The sequence below is a fragment of the Hyla sarda genome, chromosome 5, assembly GCF_029499605.1.
Source record: "Hyla sarda isolate aHylSar1 chromosome 5, aHylSar1.hap1, whole genome shotgun sequence".
Taxonomy (NCBI): Eukaryota; Metazoa; Chordata; class Amphibia; order Anura; family Hylidae; genus Hyla; species Hyla sarda.
In genome coordinates, this window is record NC_079193.1 from 42,044,149 (window position 1) to 42,065,431 (window position 21,283).

Consider the following 21,283-nt stretch of genomic DNA (forward strand, 5'->3'; position numbering starts at 1 on the left):
GTGTGTAGTCGGGATCGAAGCAAGAGATCAGTAGACAGGCAGCAGAGGAGCAAGGTCCGGTCACGTAACAAGGGTCAGAACCAGTGCAAAGCAAGGCTAAACAACACTTTCTCTCAGGCACTAGGGCAACAAAGATCCGGTAAGGGTGTGTGGGAGGTGCAGGAACTTATAACAGTGGAACAGGTGTAAACCATAATTATGTGCGCACTGGCCTTTTAAATCTTAGTGCTCCGGCGCTCGCGCGCCCTAGGAGGTGTGGGCATGGGCTGGAGCTGAGAGACAGAGGAAGCAGTAGAGGACGGAGGTGAGTGACGGGCTGAGATTCGCATGTGGGCACATCCCGCAATGCGAATCCCAGCCCCGCTGGCTGGGGACGAGAGAGGGGGAGCGTGTCTGGCCGGAGTGCAGAGTGTAACAGCTATATACTACACGCGATAGACAGATACATAAACATAATAGATCGATACCTACATACATACATACACGAGATAAACACATACTAAAGATGAGCGAGCTGAGCCTGGAATCAACCTGAATTTCGCGTTGGCCGCAGCTCACAGAACTTTCAAACATTGCTAGTTACGGCTTGTGCGAACCTGGCAATGTGAGCAATAATTGCACAAGGGATGGGGAACACATGGCGTTTTGGCATCCACAGAAAAGGAGGAAGAACTGGGGCAGTGAGATGTCAGGGTACACCCAGCATACCATGACCCCAGGTTAATACAATGATTTGCAGGTTTATGTGTCAATCAGCTTTCAGGCCAATAGGACACAGCACAGGGTGTGTGCGATAGACACAGATGAATCCCCATGCACTGCGTGCACCCAACATTTGGGAGAGAGAAAGCTAAGAGGGAGCAAGCACTGCTAAGAGCCTTCACAAACTGCAATCTATACAATTCCACAACAAGCTGTGCACATCATTAAAGGGGTACTCCCTTTAAATCAACTGGTGCCAGAAAGGTAAACAGATTTGTAAATCACTTCTATTAAAAAATCTTAATCCTTCCAGTACTTTTTAGGGGCTGTATACTAAAGAGAAACCCATAAAGAAATGCATTTCCTCTGATGTCATGACCACAGTGCTCTCTGCTGACCTCTGCTGTCCATTTTAGGAACTGTCCAGAGCAGCATATGTTTGATATGGGGATTTTTTCCTGTTCTGGACAGTTCATGAAATGGACAGCAGAGGTCAGCTGAGAGCACTGTGGTCATGACATCAGAGGACATGCATTTATTTTTTGGATTTCTCTTTAGTATACAGCTCCTAAAAGGTACTGGAAGGATTAAGATTTTTTTTAATAGAAGTGATTTACAAATCTGTTTAACTTTCTGGCACCAGTTGATTTAAAAAAAAAAAAAAAAAAAAGGTTTCCACGGGAGTACCCCTTTAATCAGTGGGCTGATGTCACATAGGGACCTTCTGTCCTGTCAGTACCTGCTGAGTATAAGTCTGTTGGTGCACTACAAATTCCAGCAAGCAGTAATTCAGGCCAGAACAACACATCATTAATTTGTGGGCTGGACAGAAACCTCATGTCACTACCTGCAGAAGTCTGTTGGTGCACTACAAATCCAAGCCAGCAGTGAACCAGCCCATAAAAGACATCACATAAAAATACCTAGCAAACTAAGCAAAGCAGAGGGCTGACCTGTGTTTTAGCAATACGTTTAAAATGTGGCATTGTGATCTAAGTGTCAGTTACGTGTAGTTTCTTAGATTAATGGGACAGTTTTCCTACCTGTGTGTAATAAAACAATGCAGTTAAAGGCATTCAGATCGAACAAGGCTTCACCATCTGTCAGTTATGTGTAGTTCCTTAGTTCAATCACACATATTTTTTTCTACCTGTGTGTAATAAAACAATGCAGTTAAAGGCGTTGACAATGAGAGTTGACTAGTAGGTGAGTGACAAATTACCCCAAAAAGATAAAAAATAACCTGCAAATCTCTTACAATAAAAAATATGTCTGGTAAAGGAATTGTGGGACAGGGTAGAGGACAGAGCACCCTGCCATGTCATCTGCCAGTAAAAAAGTGGGTGGCAGCACTAATACCAGTACAGGTAGCAGCAACAGTCAGTGCCTGGTGGTACTAGTAGTTAGCAATCAAAAGATCTGCAGTTACATGGCGCGGTGGAAATGTCTGTCCTAGATGGTCTGTTCCATCATCTCTGTCTTTGCCACCCTAGGTGCTAAGCAGAAGGATAGCATTAGCCACAAGGAGGAGTTGTGCCACGGTCAGCCTCTGGAGTGTTTTGTAGAGGTGATGGAAGCGGAAGCATCGGCTGAGCATAGCACTAATGGGACTGGTGGTGGTAGGCGTAGTGAGGATACTGTAAGGCATCATGGTGGATGTGTTGAGGGGGGAACAAGGAGGCCATGATCACACATCAGAAGTTCTTACTGAGAGGAGTGGTGGGGATGATGAAGAGGCGTTTGATGATGAGGATGTCAGCAGGCCAGTTGGTCTGATCAGCTCAAGCAAGTGATGGTGACACTGCTGCATCTGCAGATAGATAAATACATACATACACATGATAGATAAATAGATAGATAGGTACATATGATAGATACAAATACACACGTAATAGTTAGACTGATCGATCGATAGATAGACATAGACATGATAGCTAGATACATACATACACGTGATAGGTAGATACAGTGACCCCCCGACTTATGATGGCCCCAACATATGATCATTTCAACATATGATGGCCTCTCAGAGCCCATCGTATGTTGAAGGTAGCATCGACATATGATGCTGCTGTGTGTCGGGTCCATCGTACAAACAGCTATCTGACAGCGCTGACAACTTCAGCAAATGACAGATAGTTGTTTAATGTGCCCCGTGTGCCCCGTTCTGCCTCCTGTTACTCACATGCTGTCCTGCTAACTCATGCAGGCTTCCACTGTGAGCTCCGTGTAAGCCCCGCCCCCCAGTGCAGCCATAGCCAATAGCCTGGAGCATCTTGCTGCAGGCATCCAATGAGCTGCTGGCTTTCCTCCCCTTCCTTTCCTATAGAGCTTTAGTCGGCAGGATGGTAATGGAGGACATTCTGTCCCCCCTGAAGGTATTTAAAGAACTGTACAGTACTGTATGCGATGTCACACATCACATACAATACATACACACACAATACACCCCATACATCAGTGTTTCCCTATCAGTGTGCCTCCAGCTGTTGCAAAACTATAACTCCCAGCATGCCCAGACAGTCAATGGCTGTACATGCATGCTGGGAGTTGTAGTTGTGCAACAGCTGGAGGCACCCTGGTTTGTTAAACACTCCCCATACACTCCACATACAATGGTCATCCCAGAACCAATTGGCAGTTTCCCATAGAAATATGTATTCAACATACAATAGTTCCGAGGCCCCAGAACCAATTACCATTTTTACATAGACTTCAACATATGATGGTTCTCCTGGAACCATCTAATATCATATGTTGAGGGACCACTGTATATTCATACACATGATAGCTGCATACATACATGATAGATAGATACATACATATATGCACATAATAGATAGATACACATGATAGATAGATAGATAGATAGATACACAATAGATAAATAGATACATAAATACATACATACACATGAAAGATAAACACATACATACACATGATAGATAGATACATACACATGATAGATACATAATTACACACATACACCTGCAGGCACACAAACACCACAAATATCCACACATTTATACACAAATACACACACATGCACATTCATAGTAATAAAATATACTGACTGCTTCTCCCTCCATCCTGGGACTAGGGTTAAGAGTGATAAGATAAAGACAACGTGAAACAGATGGACTAAATTTAAAAAAAATTATTATTAATTCATTAGGCAAGATTACAATAAAATATATACATAGCATATACATAGCATCTCCCACATATCCTACCGGCATATGTAATTTAATCAGATTACAGCACTGTCTTTTATAGTGTAAATTCATTGATTTCTTTAACATTTCTCACCCTTTTGATAATTATATTATCACACACATACAGTATATTCATTTTATTAGCACATCACACATATATTGGTTTTATTAGCACATCACACATATATTGGTTGTTTTGCATTTCTCGTCTAACTAACATACTAGCTATCCAAAACTGACCCCTTAAATAGATGGAATATCACAGATTACACACATAAGCTGTATAAACCATGGGATGTTGTATACATCCATTTCCACCTACCTATTAGTGGTCAGTTACTCTAAACATGCACCAAACTTTATTGATAAAACACACATTATATATTCTAACTAAATAGATGACTGACAGTGGCCAAAGATGCACCACAACACAAGCCCAGGCTAGGTCACTGGACTTTCAGAGCCTGACTCTGTGTCGGTTCCCACGCACTGGATGACAAACTTGATTTTTTTTCAAAACCCAAACTGCTATGGTGCAACTGTGGGACCCTCTTTCAGAGATGATGTCTTCCACCTGGCTTTCAGGCATTTGGCTTGACATTTCATCACAGCTATGGCTCTAGGTAACTTTACCTTTTGCAACAGATCTTGTATATGATCTGCTTGTTTCACCACTTTTCCACTCGAGGTCAGGAAACCTCTATGTGCCCAAAGAAAACCAAAATCATGGAGAATTCCATGGGAGTAGCGTGAATCCGTATAGATATTAACCGACTTTCTTTCCGCCAATTCACATGCCTTGATCAGGGCGAGCAACTTGATCAGGGCGAATGCTAGAATCAAGGGCTTCAGAGTACATAATGGAGGTGTCACCTACTACCGCAAAACCTGCAGCAAATCCTCCTTCTGGTTTCTGCAACCTTTACCCATCTACATAGAGAGTCATTTCTGGATTGGGAATGGGATCATCCAGGACAGGATTAGGAGGAGTGTAATAAAGTTCCATCTCCTGCTCACCATCATGTTCTGGATGTTGTTCACAGTCATCATCATGAAGTGGGGAAAGAGTAGCCGGGTTCAAAACATTACACCTGAGTATGGTGATGTTAGGTGGAGCCAACAAGGAAATCTCATATTTAGTCAGGCTGGCAGCAAATAAGTGTCTGGTGGTCAGGCTGTTGAGGACGGCTTGTGCAGCACAAGGAACCATGAGGAATAACTGGTTCCCAAGAACTATATCAGCTATTTTCTCAACTAAGATGGCTGCCACAGCCACTGATTTTATGCATGCACCTCCATCTGAGATCACAGAATCCAGTTTGGCACTGAAGTACCCCACTGGCTTCTGTTTACCCCCATATTTCTGGGTGAGCACTCCTCAAGCCTGTTTTTCCTGCTCGTGCCAGAACAGATAAAAGGGCTTGATGTAGTTTGGGAGTGCAAGTGAAGGAGCGCTGAGTATGGCAGCTTTTAGCTCATCCACAGCCTTTTTTTCTCGACAGATAGTTCTATGCGTCCAGCCTGAGTGGTCAGAGCATACAAGGGAGCAGTGAGCTGAGACATATTTGGTATGCACTGCCTGCAGTACCCGACTAGTCCCAAGAAGGCTCTGATTTGTTTGGCATTCTGTGGGTATGGTGCCCCCTGTATCACAGAGACTCTATCCGCAGTAATATGTTTAGAGCCCCATGATATGCAGTGATCCAGAAAGATGACCTTTTCCTGACAAAATTGTAGTTTACTGGGGGATACCTTGCATTCCTCAGTGCTCAAGTGGGAAAGCAGTGAAACAGGGGCACTGATGCACAGCTCCTTTAAGGTGGCCCCATCGGCAGCAGAAGGTAAGGGGACCATGCGCTCACGGCCAGCGTGTGAGGCCGGAGCGCATAGCGTAACAGGTCTCTTACACCATTCATTTGTTTCATGCTGAGAGGATACTGAGGAATCCTGGGTAATTTTAATCTAAGTCTGAGTATATGACCACTGGGTCTGCATGTTTTATCAGGCCCACTGAATCACCTTTCCTAGCCCAGACGTTCTGGGGAACATCCTGCAGATCAGGCGGAATGTCCTGATCCGGAGAAGTGTTAACTGCCATCACGGAAACCAAACTCTCCAATGTGTTATGATCTTCTGATCCCACTGATGTAGTCACTATCGGTCCATCCTCAGTATATTGGATGTTTGCTTTCAACTTCATCTGTGCATCTCTTCCCAACAAATTACAGGGAACAGTATCACTGAGGACAAAAGAAAGAGATGTCTCTATTTCACCTATAGTCACAGGAGTCTCCTCAGTCTCCCTCAGCATGAAAGGTTTACCTGCTAGTCCTACAGCATCAATTTGTACAGAAATTTTCAAATTTGGGGCTTCTGATCTTTTAAGAACACTACGGGCTGCTCCAGTGTCCACCAAACACTCCACTGAATGATAAGGCATTTCACGGAGGGTCAGGCAGACAAAAGCAACACCCCCCTACTCTCAGAGATGACCCAGCTTATCACAGTTATAACAGTTATAACATCTCACTTTCCTGAGTTCTCCCTTGTCTCCCTCAATGAATGGCTTTCTTTGGGGTCTTCCTGAGGCTTGCACAACCATGACCTTTTGAACTTTCTTCTTCTGCACTTCCTGTATGTTCCTCTGGATGGAGCTCGCTAAGCTCATAAGTGCTGGGACTGATTTGTCTCGCCAATCAGGGTGGGCAGAGACTAATTTATCATGAATATCTTTATTCAGTTCAGACACCAATGTGGCAGTGAGCATCTTCCCCATACCTTGGTCCTCTAAACTACCACCTGCCTCCTCTACTGCCTGCCTGAATCTTTCAAAGTAATCTTCTACAAGTTCCTTGGCCTTCTGCTGAATATTTATCACCCAAACTCAGGATTGAGGAGGAAAAACCTCAGTGATCTTTTCCTTGAGTTGGTTGACATATTCAAGGGCTTATCTGGGGTATTCTGTGCTTCAGATGGCTCTAGGGGCAGGGTGAGTTTGGTAAAGAAGGCAGCAGTATCTAATTGACCAGCCACTAATCTTATTATCTGCAATAGATCTCTCCATGTGTGATTGTAAATGATCACAATATTTTGCAACTCATTTGCAAACCCACATGGATTGGTCCATGGCTTAGAGATTGATGAGAGGAACCCCTTAATTTCTCCAGGTGTCCATGGGACATGCTGAGTAACCCGTCTGTCTACCTGACCATTTGTCCCTAGGATAAATTGTTCTCTGACTTGGTGAGCTGAGGCTTGAGATGAACAACCTTCCTCAAACATCCTCCTTACTTCCCTTGCATTTACTTTAGGAGTGATTAGGAGTTCACCTTCTACTCCACAAAAGACCTTTCCACTACTTGGGTCAGATAACTCCTAAGAAGAGGTGGTGGGAGGTACATATGGTGGAGCAGTGGCCATAACTTTGGGCTCACTGTATGTAGGAGGTGGACTGATTAGATCTTCAGTGGGGTACACAGTGGTGAAGCTAGCAGGACCCTTTGGTCTATCTCCCATATCTACTGGGGTCCGTTGAGTACTCGAGTCAGGGATGTCTATATTAACCACGGTGGGTCCCACTAGAGACATTGCAAGCTAGTCTATCAACTCTGGTTCTACATCTGGTTCAGACTGTTTTTCCTTCTCTTCCCTAGTTTCTTCAGTAAAAATACTTTGGGCTCTTTTCTGTTTCCAATAGGATTCTACAATCCATCTACTCCAAGCCACCTTCTCATTTGGCTCTGTTATTTTTGGGTCAAAATCTGTGTAAAAACCGGCCCAGCGGGATAATTCAAAGGTTCCCTCTTTTGGAATCCTTAACTCCATTCCCCTAGTCAGCCGGCACCATTTTGGCAAATGCCGACTGACCCATCTGCCATATTTCTTTTTTATCTCCTCCTGTGGGGTGGAAGGAGTTTTTGGATGTCCATTACCTCTGGGTAGCACACAGCCACACATGATAAGATTGTTTCCCATAGCCCCCCGACTATGATGGAGGGGGCTCGTACCCGTCTCTCTCAATTACTTAGCTAACTATGGCCATTGGCTGTCAGGGAAGGTCCCACACTGAGAAAAATCCCTTTTTCTGGTTTTTCCAAATTCTCCAAAAGAACCAAATGATAAACGTCAAGGAGCAGATTAAAAAAGTATCTGACCTCTAAAATCATCTAAATCAAACCATACTAAGAGGGAACTGCCTGAACCAGTAGTATTGTTCATGAGTGACAGGTCTGCTGCAGCTTTGGGATGCCATTCAGCATAGGAGAATACAGGCCTAAACCAGCTGTTACAAGGCTGTTCAGAAACAAGCCGAGAGTTGATCAAAAGATCGGGTCCTCTCTTTCCCTGGACATAGCACTGTGCCCCATAGCAGCATGTGAACTTGTGTTCAAAGGCCGAGCACAGAGCCTACCCAAGAGACGTGTTCTGACTGTGCCAGGCGAGCTGGTATGAACACTGCATCCACCCATACTTAATCTTCTATTTCATATGTCCCTCCACTAGCAGACAATTTTAGTAACAGCTTACTTGACAAACTCAGAAGATAGAAAACATACGTGTCTCAGAACGGTAGGGTTCCCTTACTTTTCACATCATTGTTCCCACTGGCTTTCTCCGTTAGGAGGTGCGTATTGAAACAATCAATCACCGTGAAGGTATCCTGTGACACTGATGCTGCATAGTGTATTACACCAATATCCTCATTTACTCACACATACACAACAAAAGATGTTAGAACATTTAACACATCTGTTTCAGGTTCTTAGGGTTTGTACTCAAGACAGAGGACAGAGGGATTGGGGATCAGAGGAGAGAGAGCTACTGAGACACAAAGGATCTCACCTTTTATTAGCGCTGGTGCGGTCTCATTCCTCCCATCCACATCTTGTTTCCGTCCCTGCCGCTTTCAACTACCGGGTCCTTCGGCACCAATTGATAAGATAAAGACAACACGAAACAGCTGGACCAAATTAAAAAATAAATTATTATTAATTAATTAGGCAAGATTACAATGAAACATGCATATACATAGCATCTCCCACATATCCTACTGGCATATGTAATTTGATCAGATAACAGCACTGTCTTCTATAGTGTAAATTGTCTATTATAACTAAGTTCAACCAATCCAGAGACAAAAATACATCTACGTTGTATAGACTTCTTTTCTTCATTCCATATGGTTCTTGGCAGGGCGTGATGACATGGGCGTATTACACTCATAAGCAAAACAAAAATCCTCATGACAATGCAAAGTGTAATTGTTTTATTGTCTTTTAAGAATCACCTTGATATTAAAGGGTACCTCTCATCAAAAAAACTTTTGATATATTATAGATTAATGTATGCAGAATAACTTCACAATTGCATGTTATTAAAAAATATGCTTCTTACTATTTAATTTTCCACTTTGAAGAAATGACCACTAGGGGTCTCCCTACCAGTCCTGGCAGCAAGCATTTCAGACTCATGCTGGAGTCCTAAACACTACGAGCTGCCAGTCTGCTTTGTTCACAAAGGAGAACACTCAGAGCTGCCAGCCTGCTTTGTTCCCAGCCGGTTTGGCTGTGAACAAAGCAGGCTGGCAGCTCTGAGTGTTTAGGACTCCAGCATGAGTCAGAAATGCTTGCTGACAGGACTGATCGGGAAAAATACAATACAAAGAAGAAAGAAACCACCCTCTCCCCCTGCTGGCTACACTGCTACCCTCTTCCAACTGCACAGTTATAGATGTACAGCACAGCTATAGGAAATATTTGAGGTACTAACCTTTTCATTCAGGGCACGGGCGCAGAATCTTAGTGCATAGGGACACTCCTGCCTCCTACTATGTATCACTGGACAATGCAGGAAGGATGTGAGTGCATCTCCAATATGGCAGCCCAAATGAATGTTTCAAAAAATATTAAAAAAAATAAATAGCTGCAATATTTAAAATAAAAACACAGAGTATCTTCTACAGACTGGCAATTGATATATGTTTAAATCTATTATAATTTAGCTATTATAAAATGTCCCTACTTTTATATTTCTACTAAACAGGTGAAGGAATTGACAACTTTTGGAAAGTTATTGTTGAGGGAAAAAACTGTACCATAGAGATACCAGAGGAAAGATTTAGTGTCCAACACTGGTATGATGCTGAATCTGGGAAGACAGGGAAAATATGTACTACACGAGCTGCCATTGTGGAGGGGTAAGTACATTATCACTTTACTGATGCTACATTATTCAACATGTAACATTTCATGGACTGTAGTATACAGAAATAGCAATGCTTCTTCAGAATAAACTGGTGAAGAATTAGTAACTAAAATTTACTTTACTTGCAAAAAGAAAACAAAATGGATGCATTTAACCCCTTAAGGACCAAGCCCATTTTAACCTTAAGGACCAGGCCAATTTTATTTTTGCGTTTTCGTTTTTTCCTCCTCGCCTTCTAAAATACATAACTCCTTCATATTTCCATCTACAGACCCATATAAGGGCTTGTTTTTTGCGTGACCAATTGTAATTTGTAATAAAACCTCTCATTTTACCATAAAATGTACGGCCACAATTTTGCACATTTTGGAGGGTTTTGTTTTCACACTATACACTTTATGGTAAAAATGACATGTGTTCTTTACTCTGTGGGTCAATACGATTAAAATGATACCCATGGCTAGATACTTTTATATTTTTGTACCGCTTAAAAAAAATCAAAAACTTTTTGTACAAAATCAGTAATCTAAAATCGCCCTATTTTGACCACCTATAACTTTTTCATTTTTCCATATATAGGGTGGTATGAGGGCTAATTTTTTGGGCCATCATCTGTACTTTTTATCGATACCACATTTGCATATATAAAACTTTTAGATCATTTCTTATAAAAAATGTTTTTTTATAAAATGTGACAAAAAAGCAGCATTTTTTAAAACATTTTTTTATTTTTTTACGTTATGCCATTCACCGTACGGGATAATTAACATTATATTTTGATAGTATGGACATTTACGCATGCGATGATACCAAATATGTTTATAAAAAAAGTTTACGCTTTTTGGTGGTAAAATGGGAAAAACGGACAATTTTCATTTTTATTGGGGGAGGGGATTTTTCACTTTTTTTATTTTTACATTTTTCAACTTTTATTTAACACTTTTTATGTCCCCATAGGGGACTATCTATAGCAATCCTTTGATTGCTAATACTGTTCAACGCTATGTATAGGAGATAGCACTGATCAGTATTATCGGTGATCTTCTGCTCTGGTCTGCTCGATCTCAGACCAGAGCAGAAGACCCCGGAAAATGGCCGGAGCCAGGTGAGGGGACCTCCGGCCGCCATGCTGGATGATCGGATCGCTTGCAGCGCTGCCGCAAAAAGTACTATTCAAAGTACCGCACTGCCGCAGATCACGGCATCTGAGGGGTTAATGGCGGACATCCGCGCGATCGCGGATGTCGCCCATTACCAGCGGGTCCCCGGCTGCTACTAGCAGCCGGAACCTGCCATGTATGACGCAAGCACCGTTCTGATGCTCGCGGTCATACACAGGACGTAAATGTACATCCTGGTGCGGGAAGTTCCGCCAAACCAGGACATATATTTACGTCCGTGGTCGTTAAGGGGTTAAGTGTTATGTAATTTTGGTTGTTCTGTTATTGTTTTTACATGCCTGCTGTGTAAAGGGTTAATGGGTGGTATATTCCACCAAAGGGTTAATGTCAGCTGCTATATATATGTTTCCTGCTCCCTTGTCCATATGCCTGATGAAGCGCTAAGGCGCGAAACCCATTGCATAATGGGAATAAACGTCTTGCACATCCACCTGCCTTTGTGGTCTCTCAGCGCCTGAAGTTATCCACTTACTTTGGAGGTCGTTGGTTGTTTGATGTTCTATTGTGGAAAGGCAGCATTGAGACCATTCTTTCATGCTTTGTACCTTTGTTGTGCTGGGGACCGCACAACCAGCCTTGGTAAGCGCACATTCACATGAAGCATTTGAGTTGAATTTGTACTTTTACACTATGGAGAGCTCCTTCTTGTCTTTTTCGCTTCATAGACAGTAAGAAATGGTTGCTATCAGCAGCTAGGACTCACCTCTCCTTCCGGGCATTAACTAATTAATTTTCACAATCAAATTTGATCCTGGGATTAAAAGGCAACATTTCTGGTGCCAGTGAGATCGTGGGGTGGTGTGGGTGGAGAAGGGGATGATAGGGAATATAGCAGGGTGATCGTGGGGTCCAGATCTGCTAGAATGACAGGTAAAGGGTCCCTACCTGTCTCTGTGTCGTCCAATTGGCTGTCCAAGTATACAGGCAGCCACAGCAGCCTATGGCATAGCATTGAACAGTTTTAGCAATCATCCTCTATTGGGAAATAAAAAACAATTTTTTAAACATTTTATGTCATAAATGGGAATAAGCTCTTCCCATTATAGTAGTTAAATTCACAAATTTTCTAATTTTTTGTAAATAATAGTAAACATAAACATATGTCTGAACTATTTAAATATAATGTTAAGAAGACCGCACAGTGAATGGTGTAAACCACATGGTGAATGGATGTAAACCGCATGGTGAATAATGTAAAAAAAATCAATGTCCAGAAAATTCATATACCAGAAAATTCATATACCAGAAAATTCTTCATATGATCAATATTATAAATTTACTGCAGCTGAAGATTTTGACTTTCTTCCAAACATTTCTACATCAGCAATGCTTTTGTTCCTAACTCTAAATTAAAGGGGCCATCCAGCCTTATAAAACACCAATATTACACTGGTGGAGGTCCCACTTCAGTTACCTCCGCCAATCAGGTTCTTGAAAGGGCTGTGGGTAATAGTAAGGCTATGCAGGTATAAGTGCTGGCAAACATTAAAGAGGCTGTTAAAGAGGCTGTGTTCCTTTCAAACAGCTAATTGGACCACCACCAGTCAAATAATGATGGTCTATATTAAGAACAGGTCATACATTCTATAAAGCTTGATACACCCATTTGTATATGTAACCATTCTAAGTAAATACCATCTTGTAGTCTGCATTGTTTGATGTTGATCATTATTAGAGAGGAATCAGCTGAGCCTCTAGAACACTGATTCAATCCGAATTTTAGGGTGACAGTGGCAGCAGAACTTTGGAACATTGCCAGGTTCAGTTCGCACGTACCTGACAATGTGCACAATAATAGCAACAGGAATGAGGAACACATGATGTTTTGGCACTTATATAAAAGGAGGAAGTACTGGGACAGTGAGATGACATCAAGGTATACCCAGCATACCTTGCAGCTATCACATGACCCCAGGCTATCCAATGATTATCTTTCATTTATGTGACATTTACCTCCCAGGTCAATAGGACACAGCACAGGGGTGAGTTTAAGACACTGATTGCAGCAACCATTTTGGAGAGAGCTGAGAGACGGTAACAACTACTGATGCCAGAAAGCCCTCAAAAACTCTATACAATTCCACACAAGTTGAGTACAGCATTAATCCGTCGGCTGACCTCAGTCAAGGAACTTTTTTCACTAAAAATAACCTGCATATCTCCTACAATAAAAAAAAATGTCTGGCAAAGGAATTGTTGGACAGGGTAGAGGACAGATCACCCGTCTCATGTCCTCTGCTAGTAGGTATGTTAGTGGCAGTACCAGCACCAGAATGGGTAACAGCAGCACGTGCCTGGTGGTAGTAGTAGCAGCTGCATCAGCAAGCAAAAGTTCTAACTGTCTTCCAGTGGTTATGGGGTTTTGGCAAATAGTACGGCCCTTGTGGACTGGTTGACAGGTTTAAGTTCTTTAAAGGCAGAGAAAGAAGAGTCTGACGGTGAGCCAGCTGTCAGTTGATTTCTTATTATTTACAGTTACATGGCACGGTGGAAATGTCTGTTTGGAGTGTGTTGCAGAGGTGGTGGTGGTGGTGGATGCAGTGGCTGAGCATAGCACTAGTTGGACTAGTTATAGTAGGCATGGTGGGGAGGCTGTAAGGCATCATGGTGGATATGCCGAGAGGGAGCAAGGAGCCCACAATCAGATATCAGAAGTTCATACTGAGAGGAGTGGTGGGGATGATGATGGGGGAGTTTGATGATGAGCATGTCAGCAGGCCAGTTGGTCTAATCAGCTCTGGAGCAGGTGACGGCGATGCTGATGCATCTGCAGGCTTTAAAAAAAGCTACTTAATCACTGCCTGCTGTCCATTGGCTACAGCAATCATGTGGCAGAGAAGGTGGGCCACTCCATGCAGTTGTCAATATGCAGCACAACGCATGCCACAGTAGATACTTTTAGCAGATTGCAAACTTTAAAAAAGTGATTGCAAACTTTAAAAAAGTGATTTCTCTATTGTGTACAGACCTGTTACAACAAAAAAAGCAATTTCTTCACTCTGGGTTCTTTCCTATTTTGAGACACCATGACCAATCCTGTTGCAACTCACAAAAAGAGATACATTTTGGAATACTATGCTGCTTTATTTACCGTATTTATCGGGGTATACCACGCACCGGCCTATAACACGCACCCTCATTTTACCAAGGATATTTGGGTAAAAAAAGTTTTTTACCCAAATATCCATGGTAAAATGAGGGTGCGTGTGTGCGCATGTATACCCCGATATACCCCCAGGAAATGCAGGGGGAGAGAGGCCATCGCTGCCCGCTTCTCTCCCCCTGCCTTTCCTGGGGTCTAGAGCCCTGCTGCCGGCCCTTCTCTCCCCCTGGCTATCGGCGCCGCTGCCCGTTCTGTCCCCCTGACTATCGGTGCCGGCGCCGATAGCTAGGGGGAGAGAAGCGGTGCCGACAGCCAGGGGGAGAGAAGGGGCAGCGGCACCCATTGCCGGCGCTGCTGCCCCGTTGCCTCCCCCCATCCCTGGTGGCATAATTTCCTGGGTCGGGTCCGCGCTGCTGCAGGCCTCCGGCAGCGCATAGCAACGACGCCGGGGACGCACGCCGGAGGCAAGCAGCAGCGCGGACCCGACCCAGGTAATTATGCCACCGGGGATGGGGGGAGGCAACGGGGCAGCGGCGCCGGCAATGGGTGCCGCTGCCCCTTCTCTCCCCCTGGCTGTCGGCGCCGCTTCTCTCCCCCTGGCTATAGGCGCCGGCAATGGGGCACCGGCACCGATAGTCAGGGGGACAGAACGGGCAGCGGTGCCGATAGCCAGGGGAAGAGAAGGGCCGGCAGCAACGCTCTAGACCCCAGGAAAGGCAGCTCTCCCCCTGCCTTTCCTGGGGTGTATCGGCGTATAACACGCACATAGACTGTAGGCTAAAAATTTTAGCCTAAAAAGTGCGTGTTATACGCCGATAAATACGGTAAGTGTTAAAAAGAATACAAAGTCTACTAGCGCAGTGTGTTTCTAAACAAGCTAGTTGGGACCGTATGTCGCTGTAACTTTGACATTAACTTTGCTTTAAAACCAATTGAAAAATACTTGAATATATTCCTGGGTGACCTAGCAGTGTTAAACAGGACCTTAACCCCTTAAGGACGCAGGACGTAAATGTACGTCCTGGTGCGGTGGTACTTAACGCACCAGGACGTTCATTTACGTCCTAAGCATAACCGCGGGCATCGGAGCGATGCCCGTGTCATGCGCGGCTGATCCCGGCTGCTGATCGCAGCCAGGGACCCGCCGGCAATGGCCGACGCCTGCGATCTCGCGGGCGTCCGCCATTAACCCCTCAGGTGCCGGGATCAATACAGATCCCGGCATCTGCGGCAGTGCGCAATTTGAATGAATGATCGGATCGCCCGCAGCGCTGCTGCGGGGATCCGATCATTCATAACGCCGCACGGAGGTCCCCTCTCCTTCCTCCGTGCGGCTCCCGGCGTCTCCTGCTCTGGTCTGTGATCGAGCAGACCAGAGCAGAAGATGACCGATAATACTGATCTGTTCTATGTCCTATACATAGAACAGATCAGTATTAGCAATCATGGTATTGCTATGAATAGTCCCCTATGGGGACTATTCAAGTGTAAAAAAAAATGTAAAAAAATGTAAAAGTAAAAAAAAGTGAAAAATCCCCTCCCCCAATAAAAAAGTAAAACGTCCGTTTTTTCCTATTTTACCCCCAAAAAGCGTAAACATTTTTTTTATAGACATATTTGGTATCGCCGCGTGCGTAAATGTCCGAACTATTGATATAAAATGTTAATGAACCCGTACGGTTAACGGCGTGAACGAAAAAAAAAAAAGTCCAAAATTCCTACTTTTTTAATACATTTTATTAAAAAAAAATTATAAAAAATGTATTAAAAGTTTTTTATATGCAAATGTTGTATCGAAAAAAAGTACAGATCATGACGCAAAAAATGAGCCCCCATACCGCCGCTTATACGGAAAAATAAAAAAATTAGGGGTCATCAAAACAAAGGGATTATAAATGTACTGTCACGATGCCGGCTGGCAGAAGGTGGATCCTCTGTGCCAGAGAGGGATTGGCGTGGACCGTGCTAGTGGACCGGTTCTAAGTCACTACTGGTGTTCACCAGAGCCCGCCGCAAAGCGGGATGGTCTTGCTGCGGCGGTAGTGACCAGGTCGTATCCACTAGCAACGGCTCAACCTCTCTGACTGCTGAAGATAGGCGCGGTACAAGGGAGTAGACAGAAGCAAGGTCGGACGTAGCAGAAGGTCGGGGCAGGCAGCAAGGATCGTAGTCAGGGGCAACGGCAGGAGGTCTGGAACACAGGCTAGGAACACACAAGGAAACGCTTTCACTGGCACAATGGCAACAAGATCCGGCGAGGGAGTGCAGGGGAAGTGAGGTATACATAGGGAGTGCACAGGTGAACACACTAATTAGAACCACTGCGCCAATCAGCGGCGCAGTGGCCCTTTAAATCGCAGAGACCCGGCGCGCGCGCGCCCTAGGGAGCGGGGCCGCGCGCGCCGGGACAGGACCGACGGAGAGCGAGTCAGGTACGGGAGCCGGGGTGCGCATCGCGAGCGGGCGCCACCCGCATCGCGAATCGCATCCCGGCTGGAGGCAGGATCGCAGCGCACCGGGTCAGTGGATCTGACCGGAGCGCTGCAATAGCGAGAGTGTAGCGAGCGCTCCGGGGAGGAGCGGGGACCCGGAGCGCTCGGCGTAACAGTACCCCCCCCCTTGGGTCTCCCCCTCTTCTTGGAGCCTGAGAACCTGAGGACCAGACTTTTGTCTAGGATATTGTCCTCAGGTTCCCAGGATCTCTCTTCAGGACCACAGCCCTCCCAATCGACCAAAAAAAAGGTTTTCCCTCTGACCTTCTTGGAGGCCAGTATCTCCTTTACGGAGAAGATGTCCGAGGAGCCGGAAACAGGAGTGGGAGAAACAAGTTTGGGAGAGAAACGGTTGATGATGAGTGGTTTAAGAAGAGAAACGTGAAAGGCATTAGGAATACGAAGAGAAGGAGGAAGAAGAAGTTTGTAAGAGACAGGATTAATCTGGCACAAAATTTTGAAAGGACCAAGATAGCGTGGTCCCAATTTGTAGCTGGGAACACGGAAGCGGACATATTTAGCGGAGAGCCATACCTTGTCTCCGGGAGAAAAAATGGGGGGAGCTCTTCTTTTCTTATCAGCAAACTTCTTCATGCGTGATGAAGCCTGTAAGAGAGAATTTTGGGTCTCTTTCCATATGGTGGAAAGATCACGAGTTTTTTCATCCACAGCGGGCAAACCAGAGGGCAAGGGAGTAGGGAGGGGGGGAAGAGGGTGACGGCCGTACACCACGAAAAATGGGGATTTGGAAGAAGACTCAGAGACTCTGAAGTTATACGAGAATTCGGCCCATGGTAGAAGATCTGCCCAGTCATCCTGGCGGGAGGAAACAAAATGCCGTAAATAATCACCCAGGACCTGGTTAACTCTTTCTACTTGCCCATTGGACTGAGGATGATAAGCAGAAGAAAAGTTTAATTTAATCTTGAGTTGTTTACAGAGAGCCCTCCAGAATTTTGACACGAATTGGACGCCTCTATCCGAGACGATCTGCGTGGGCAACCCGTGAAGACGAAAAATGTGTACAAAAAATTGTTTTGCCAACTGAGGCGCTGAAGGAAGACCAGGAAGAGGAATAAAATGTGCCATCTTGGAAAATCGATCAACGACCACCCAAACAACAGTGTTGCCACGGGATGGGGGTAAGTCTGTAATAAAGTCCATACCAATCAGAGACCAAGGCTGTTCGGGGACAGGCAGAGGATGAAGAAGACCAGCGGGCTTCTGGCGAGGAGTCTTATCCCGGGCACAGACAGTGCAGGCCCGCACAAAATCAACAACATCCGTCTCCAGAGTCGGCCACCAATAGAAACGAGAGATGAGTTGCACGGATTTCTTGATGCCCGCATGGCCTGCGAGATGGGAGGAGTGACCCCATTTGAGGATTCCGAGGCGTTGGCGTGGAGAGACGAAGGTCTTCCCTGGAGGAGTTTGCCTGATGGAGGCTGGAGAAGTGGAGATCAGGCAGTCAGGAGGAATGATGTGTTGCGGAGAGAGCTCTACTTCCGAGGCGTCCGAGGAACGAGAGAGAGCATCGGCCCTAATGTTCTTATCGGCAGGGCGAAAGTGAATTTCAAAATTAAACCGGGCAAAGAACAGAGACCACCTGGCCTGGCGAGGATTCAGCCGTTGGGCAGACTGGAGATAGGAGAGATTCTTGTGATCGGTGTAAATAATAACTGGAAATTTTGATCCCTCCAGCAGATGCCTCCATTCCTCAAGTGCTAATTTAATGGCCAGTAGCTCTCGATCCCCAATGGAGTAGTTCCTCTCCGCCGGAGAAAAGGTCCTAGAAAAAAAAACACAAGTAACAGCATGCCCGGAAGAATTTTTTTGTAGAAGAACCGCTCCAACTCCTACTGAGGAGGCATCAACCTCCAATAGGAAGGGTTTAGATGGGTCAGGTCTGGAGAGCACGGGAGCAGAAGAAAAGGCAGACTTGAGCCGTTTAAAGGCGTCTTCCGCTTGAGGAGGCCATGACTTAGGATTGGCATTCTTTTTGGTTAAAGCCACGATAGGGGCCACAATGGTGGAAAAATGAGGAATAAATTGTCTGTAATAATTGGCGAACCCCAAAAAACGTTGGATAGCACGGAGTCCGGAGGGGCGTGGCCAATCTAAGACGGCAGAGAGTTTGTCTGGATCCATTTGTAGTCCCCGGCCAGAGACCAAGTATCCTAGGAAAGGAAGAGATTGACATTCAAACAGACATTTCTCCATTTTGGCATAAAGTTGATTGTCACGAAGTCTCTGAAGAACCATGCGGACATGTTGGCGGTGTTCTTCTAGGTTGGCAGAAAAAATCAGAATATCGTCCAGATACACAACAACACAGGAATATAAGAGATCACGAAAAATTTCATTAACAAAGTCTTGGAAGACGGCAGGGGCGTTGCACAGGCCAAAGGGCATGACCAGATACTCAAAGTGTCCATCTCTAGTGTTAAATGCCGTTTTCCATTCATCCCCCTCCCTGATGCGGATGAGATTGTAAGCACCTCTTAAGTCCAGTTTGGTAAAGATGTGGGCACCTTGGAGGCGATCAAAGAGTTCAGAGATAAGAGGTAGAGGATAGCGGTTCTTTACCGTGATTTTATTAAGACCGCGGTAGTCAATGCAAGGACGTAGGGAGCCATCTTTTTTGGACACAAAGAAAAATCCAGCTCCGGCAGTAGAGGAGGATTTGCGGATAAAGCCCTTTTTTAAATTTTCCTGGATGTACTCAGACATAGCAAGAGTCTCTGGGGCGGACAGAGGATAAATTCTGCCCCGGGGTGGAGTAGTGCCCGGGAGGAGGTCAATGGGACAGTCATAAGGCCTGTGAGGAGGTAGAGTCTCAGCTTGTTTTTTGCAAAATACATCAGCAAAGTCCATATAGGCCTTAGGGAGACCGGTTACAGGGGGAACCACAGGGTCACGGCAGGGAGTACTGGGAACCGGTTTAAGGCAGTCCTTGAAACAAGAGGTACCCCAACTCTTGATCTCCCCTGTGGACCAATCCAGGGTTGGGGAATGGTGTTGAAGCCAGGGTAGTCCAAGGAGAATTTCAGAAGTGCAATTGGGGAGGACCAAAAACTCAATTTTTTCGTGATGAGGTCCGATGCACATTAGGAGGGGCTCCGTGCGAAAACGTATGGTACAGTCCAATCTTTCATTGTTAACACAATTGATGTAGAGGGGTCTGGCGAGACTGGTCACCGGGATGTTGAACCTGTTGATGAGAGAGGCCAAGATAAAATTTCCTGCAGATCCGGAATCCAAGAAGGCCATAGTAGAGAAGGAGAAGGTAGAGGCAGATATCCGCACAGGCACAGTAAGACGTGGAGAAGCAGAGTTGACATCAAGGACTGTCTCACCTTTGTGCGGAGTCAGCGTACGTCTTTCCAGGCGGGGAGGACGGATAGGACAATCCTTCAGGAAGTGTTCGGTACCGGCACAGTACAGGCAGAGATTCTCCATGCGGCGTCGTGTCCTCTCTTGAGGTGTCAGGCGAGACCGGTCAACTTGCATAGCCTCCACGGCGGGAGGCACAGGAACGGATTGCAGAGGACCAGAGGAGAGAGGAGCCGGGGAGAAAAAACGCCTCGTGCGAACAAAGTCCATATCCTGGCGGAGCTCCTGACGCCTTTCCGAAAAACGCATGTCAATGCGAGTGGCTAGATGAATGAGTTCATGTAGGTTAGCAGGGATTTCTCGTGCCGCCAGAACATCTTTAATGTTGCTGGATAGGCCTTTTTTAAAGGTCGCGCAGAGGGCCTCATTATTCCAGGATAGTTCTGAAGCAAGAGTACGGAATTGTACGGCGTACTCGCCAACGGAAGAATTACCCTGGACCAGGTTCAACAGGGCAGTCTCAGCAGAAGAGGCTCGGGCAGGTTCCTCAAAAACACTTCGAATTTCCGAGAAGAAGGAGTGTACGGAGGCAGTGACGGGGTCATTGCGGTCCCAGAGCGGTGTGGCCCATGACAGAGCTTTTCCAGACAGAAGGCTGACTACGAAAGCCACCTTAGACCTTTCAGTAGGAAACTGGTCCGACATCATCTCCAAGTGCAGGGAACATTGAGAAAGAAAGCCACGGCAAAATTTAGAGTCCCCATCAAATTTATCCGGCAAGGATAGTCGTAGGCCTGAAGCGGCCACTCGCTGCGGAGGAGGTGCAGGAGCTGGCGGAGGAGATGATTGCTGAAGCTGAGGTAGTAGCTGCTGTAGCATCACGGTCAGTTGAGACAGCTGGTGGCCTTGTTGCGCTATCTGTTGTGACTGCTGGGCGACCACCGTGGTGAGGTCGGCGACAACTGGCAGAGGAACTTCAGCGGGATCCATGGCCGGATCTACTGTCACGATGCCGGCTGGCAGAAGGTGGATCCTCTGTGCCAGAGAGGGATT

General features: G+C 45.5%; 1 protein-coding gene across 3 annotated transcripts in view; it reads left to right on the forward strand.

The window, feature by feature from the left end:
• The window catches only part of LOC130273108 (uncharacterized), a 47,267-nt gene that overhangs the window by 8,151 nt on the left and 17,833 nt on the right, over positions 1–21,283 (forward strand). For all 3 annotated transcript variants that reach the window (XM_056519377.1, XM_056519376.1, XM_056519378.1), the window contains one exon: positions 9,960–10,113. In XM_056519377.1, coding sequence (XP_056375352.1) covers positions 9,960–10,113 — 154 coding nt within the window. The remainder of the gene's footprint in view (positions 1–9,959; positions 10,114–21,283) is intronic.